This window comes from Artemia franciscana, chromosome 2 (assembly GCF_032884065.1).
Source record: "Artemia franciscana chromosome 2, ASM3288406v1, whole genome shotgun sequence".
NCBI classification, from domain to species: Eukaryota; Metazoa; Arthropoda; class Branchiopoda; order Anostraca; family Artemiidae; genus Artemia; species Artemia franciscana.
Window position 1 is genome coordinate 62138263 of NC_088864.1, and position 6000 is coordinate 62144262.

General features: G+C 29.9%; 1 protein-coding gene across 6 annotated transcripts in view; it reads left to right on the forward strand.

Annotated features, from left to right (window-relative positions):
- The window catches only part of LOC136043903 (kinesin-like protein KIF23), a 108533-nt gene extending 107033 nt beyond the window's left edge, over positions 1–1500 (forward strand). For all 6 annotated transcript variants that reach the window (XM_065728934.1, XM_065728933.1, XM_065728935.1 and 3 more), the window contains one exon: positions 340–1500. In XM_065728934.1, the coding sequence (XP_065585006.1) occupies positions 340–531 (192 nt within the window). In that variant the 3' untranslated portion in view covers positions 532–1500. The remainder of the gene's footprint in view (positions 1–339) is intronic.
- Positions 1501–6000: the final 4500 nt, after the last annotated feature.

Consider the following 6000-nt stretch of genomic DNA (forward strand, 5'->3'; position numbering starts at 1 on the left):
CGTCTCATTTAAAAACTAAATTTGTTAGATAATTTCATTTGTTTTACAAGGTTTTGGGGTTTTTTATTTTTTGGGCAATGTTTTCGCCACTAGCTCCCTGTGATGGTGGTTCTGTGACGTTCAAATTTCAGCAGTTTGTCTTGTTGTTTTACTTCTTTATTCTTAATTTTAGCTATTTTCGTATATTTCCTCTTTTTTTTAGGGCTTATATTTATCAGGGCGTTGTTTTCTACGTTGCCGGAAGCGATGCATAAGTCGTTTTAAAGGATGTTAAAACTTTGAAGCTGTATATCGTTATTTTTCTGTCTTATTTTTCGCATAAAGGTTTTTTTTTTTCAGGGCAATGTTTTTCCTACTGCTGGAGGCGGGGCACAGGTCGTTCTCAATGACGTAGAAATTTTGAAGCAAACCTCGCCAACGTCAGTGAAGAAGCGTCGAGTGCCTGAAACCATACTGCCCGGGGAGACCGTTGATTCAAAATGTAAAACCGGTATTGTGGGGGGCTTAAGTTCTAAAAAGTCTAAACGTTAGTTGTAGTTTTTTTTTTTAATTTTAATGTTGTTTTCGTCATTTTTTGTATTTCGTTGATTTTTATTCTTTTGCCTGATTTTTAACCAAAGAATTTTAACGTTAAATTTCATACTGCATTTTAGAAGCAGTATAGTTCCTATATTTGAATAACGCTAAAATTTTGATGCTTTAATCATCATTTCATTAGTCTTTTCTCTTTTTTTTTATTTTCATAAAAATTTCTTTAATTTTACTTAGTTTGGTAAATTAGGTTATTTTTAATTAATGAATTATATCAGTTTGAATAATTAATTGATTATTTAATTTAGTTAATATCTAATCGGATTAATTTTGCTTCTTTATTATTAATAAAAACGACATGCATATTAAAATTAACGCATTCTAATGATTAACTTTAACTCAATTTTAAAGTCAACAAAAACTAAAGAAGTTACAACGATTTTCCTACAAAATAGTAAATTGGAAATTGATGGTGTTTTATTTTACAACTCTGAAATTCTAGTCAAATAACAATACTACTGTGGTTATAGATATGTATAAAAATACTTTCTTCATTTAATATTGTTAAATATGTGTGTGTGAGAGAAAGAGAGAGACTTTTATTTTAGAGACGACTTTCACAGCGCGTGGCGCCAAATTAGCACTTTACGTCAGGTATTACAGTCAGATAAAACTTGTCAAATAAAAAAAGAGAAAAACACCGACATAGACACAGTGTCAGACAGATACTTGTCAGATTAAAAAAAGAAAATCGATCATCAACTAAAATCATTACCATCAACATCACCATCAACTAAAAAACCGATCATCAACATTAACTAATATGTGTTATTGGAATGTGTTAATGTTAAAACACAATTAATTCGCCTGGTTTTTTAATGAAACGGTTATAGTGAAATCTTCTGTTCATTGTTTTATAAGTTTTATGCTTCTCGGATTCAAGCAATAATAAAATATTGATTAACTTAATTTCTATGTTTTGTTTTATCACTATTTTATCATTTTTTGTTCTTCTTTGCTCCTCTTCTTTTTTATTCTCTCAAAGACAAAGAATACCAGAAATTGTAGATAACAAAAAAAAGAAAAAGAAGTAGAGAAGTAAAAAAGGAGGAAAAAGGAAAAAGTAAAAAAGAAGGGATATGAGAGTAATGCTAAATAATGCAGTTTTTTGTACTGAAAAACACGATAGGGCATCAAAGGTAATTGCCTGTTGCTTTTTTTTTCTTTTATATCTCACCTCTTATTTGATTAAAACCGACAAAGGTCAACTGTGTTTTCCAGGCATATTTCTAAAGGACCCATCCGTTCAGCTTAAGGAACGAAGAGATCCCAATGAAAATCCACTAATAACGGTTCATTCAAGTAAGCTCAATCTGTTAAACGACTAAATAACATTCATTCTAATAAGCTCAATCCGTTAAACGACTAAATAACAGCTCATTTAATAAGCTCAATCCGCTAAACGACTTATTCATTCAAATAAGCTCAATCCGCTAAACGATTTATTCATTTAAATAAGCTCAACCAGTTAAACGACTAAATAACAGTTCATTATAATAAGCTCAATCCGCCAAATGACTTATTCATTCAAATAAGCTCAATCAGTTAAACGATTAAATAACAGTTCATTCAAGTAAGCTCAATCCGTTAAACGACTAAATAACAGTTCATTCTAATAAGCTCAATCCGCTAAACGACTTCTTCATTCAAATAAGCTCAATCAGTTAAACGACTAAATAACAGTTCATTCAAGTAAGCTCAATCCGGTAAACGACTAAATAACATTCATTCTAATAAGCTCAGTCCGCTAAACGACTTCTTCATTCAAATAAGGTCAATCTGTTAAATGACTAAATAACAGTTCATTCAATAAGCTTAATCCGTTAAACGACTAAATAACAGTTCATTCAAATAAAATCAATCCGTTAAACGACTAAATAACATTCATTCTAATAAGCTTAGTCCGCTATAAGCTCAATCAATTAAACGACTAAATAACAGTTCATTCAAGTAAGCTCAATCCGTTAAACGACTAAATTAATTCATTCTAATAAGCTCAATCCGTTAAACGACTAAATAACATTCATTCTAATAAGCTCAATCCACTAAACGATTTATTCATTTAAATAAGCTCAATCAGTTAAACGACTAAATGACAGTTCATTCAAGTAAGCTCAATCCGTTAAACGACTAAATAACAGTTCATTCTAATAAGCTCAATCCGCTAAACGACTTCTTCATTTAAATAACTTCAATCAGTTAAACGACTAAATAACAGTTCATTCAAATAAGCTTAATCCGTTAAACGACTAAATAACAGTTCATTCAAATAAGCTCAATCTGTTAAACGACTAAAGAACAGTTCATTCAAATAAGATTAATCCGTTAAACGACCAAATAACAGTTCATTCAAATAAAATCAATCCGTTAAACGACTAAATAACAGTTCATTCAAATAAGCTTAATCCGTTAAACGACTAAATAACAGTTCATTCAAATAAAATCAATCCGTTAAACGACTAAATAACATTCATTCTAATAAGCTTAGTCCGCTAAACGATTTATTCATTTAAATAAGCTCAATCAGTTAAACGACCAAATAACATTTCATTCTAATAAGCTCAATCTGCTAAAAGACTTCTTCATTCAAATAAGCTCAATCAGTCGAACGACTAAATAACAGTTCATTCAAGTAACCTCAATCCGTTAAACGACGAAATTAATTCAGTCTAATAAGCTCAATCCGTTAAACGACTAAGTAACATTCATTCTAATAAGCTCAATCCACTAAACGATTTATTCATTTAAATAAGCTCAATCAGTTAAACGACTAAATGACAATTCATTCAAGTAAGCTCAATCCGTTAAACGACTAAATAACAGTTCATTCTAATAAGCTCAATCCGCTAAACGACTTCTTCATTTAAATAACCTCAATCAGTTAAACGACTAAATAACAGTTCATTCAAATAAGCTTAATCCGTTAAACGACTAAATAACAGTTCATTCAAATAAGCTCAATCTGTTAAACGACTAAATAACAGTTCATTCAAATAAGCTTAATCCGTTAAACGACTAAATAACAGTTTATTCAAATAAGGTCAATCTGTTAAACAACTAAATAACAGTTCATTCAAATAAGCTTAATCCGTTAAACGACTAAATAACAGGTCATTCAAATAAAATCAATCCGTTAAACGACTAAATAACATTCATTCTAATAAGCACAATCAGTTAAACGACTAAATAACAGTTCATTCTAATAAGCTCAATCCGCTAAACGACTTCTTCATTCAAATAAGCTCAATCTGTTAAACGACTAAAGAACAGTTCATTCAAATAAGATTAATCCGTTAAACGACCAAATAACAGTTCATTCAAATAAAATCAATCCGTTAAACGACTAAATAGCAGTTCATTCAAATAAGCTTAATCCGTTAAACGACTAAATAACAGTTCATTCAAATAAAATCAATCCGTTAAACGACTAAATAACATTCATTCTAATAAGCTTAGTCCGCTAAACGATTTATTCATTTAAATAAGCTCAATCAGTTAAACGACCAAATAACAGTTCATTCTAATAAGCTCAATCTGCTAAAAGACTTCTTCATTCAAATAAGCTCAATCAGTAGAACGACTAAATAACACTTCATTCAAATAAGCTCAGTCTGTTAAACGACTAAAGAACAGTTCATTCAAATAAGCTCAATCTGTTAAACGACTAAATAACAGTTCATTCAAATAAGCTTAATCCGTTAAACGACTAAATAACAGTTCATTCTAATAAGCTCAATCCGCTAAACGACTTCTTCATTTAAATAACCTCAATCAGTTAAACGACTAAATAACAGTTCATTCAAGTAAGCTCAATCCGGTAAACGACTAAATAACATTCATTCTAATAAGCTCAATCCGCTAAACGACTTCTTCATTCAAATAAGGTCAATCTGTTAAACGACTAAATAACAGTTCATTCAAATAAGCTTAATCCGTTAAACGACTAAATAACAGTTCATTCAAATAAAATCAATCCGATAAACGACTAAATAACATTCATTCTAATAAGCTCAATCCGCTAAACGACTTCTTCATTCAAATAAGCTCAATCAGTTAAACGACTAAATAACAGTTCTAATTAATTCAGTCGAATAATCAGTTCGAAATTAATTCAGTCTAATAAGCTCAATCCGTTAAACGACTAAGTAACATTCATTCTAATAAGCTCAATCCACTAAACGATTTATTCATTTAAATAAGCTCAATCAGTTAAACGACTAAATGACAATTCATTCAAGTAAGCTCAATCCATTAAACGATTAAATAACAGTTCATTCTAATAAGCTCAATCCGCTAAACGACTTCTTCATTTAAATAACCTGAATCAGTTAAACGACTAAATAACAGTTCGTTCAAATAAGCTTAATCCGTTAAACGACTAAATAACACTTCATTCAAATAAGCTCAGTCTGTTAAACGACTAAAGAACAGTTCATTCAAATAAGCTCAATCTGTTAAACGACTAAAGAACAGTTCATTCAAATAAGCTTAATCCGTTAAACGACTAAATAACATTCATTCTAATAAGCACAATCCATTAAACGATTAAATAACAGTTCATTCTAATAAGCTCAATCCGCTAAACGACTTCTTCATTTAAATAACATGAATCAGTTAAACGACTAAATAACAGTTCATTCAAATAAGCTCAGTCTGTTAAACGACTAAAGAACAGTTCATTCAAATAAGCTCAATCTGTTAAACGACTAAAGAACAGTTCACTCAAATAAGCTTAATCCGTTAAACGACTAAATAACATTCATTCTAATAAGCACAATCAGTTAAACGACTAAATAACAGTTCATTCTAATAAGCTCAATCCGCTAAACGACTTCTTCATTCAAATAAGCTCAATCTGTTAAACGACTAAAGAACAGTTCATTCAAATAAGATTAATCCGTTAAACGACCAAATAACAGTTCATTCAAATAAAATCAATCCGTTAAACGATTAAATAACAGTTCATTCAAATAAGCTTAATCCGTTAAACGACTAAATAACAGTTCATTCAAATAAAATCAATCCGTTAAACGACTAAATAACATTCATTCTAATAAGCTTAGTCCGCTAAACGATTTATTCATTTAAATAAGCTCAATCAGTTAAACGACCAAATAACAGTTCATTCTAATAAGCTCAATCTGCTAAAAGACTTCTTCATTCAAATAAGCTCAATCAGTCGAACGACTAAATAACAGTTCATTCAAGTAAGCTCAATCCGTTAAACGACGAAATTAATTCAGTCTAATAAGCTCAATCCGTTAAACGACTAAGTAACATTCATTCTAATAAGCTCAATCCACTAAACGATTTATTCATTTAAATAAGCTCAATCAGTTAAACGACTAAATGACAATTCATTCAAGTAAGCTCAATCCATTAAACGATTAAATAACAGTTCATTCAAAT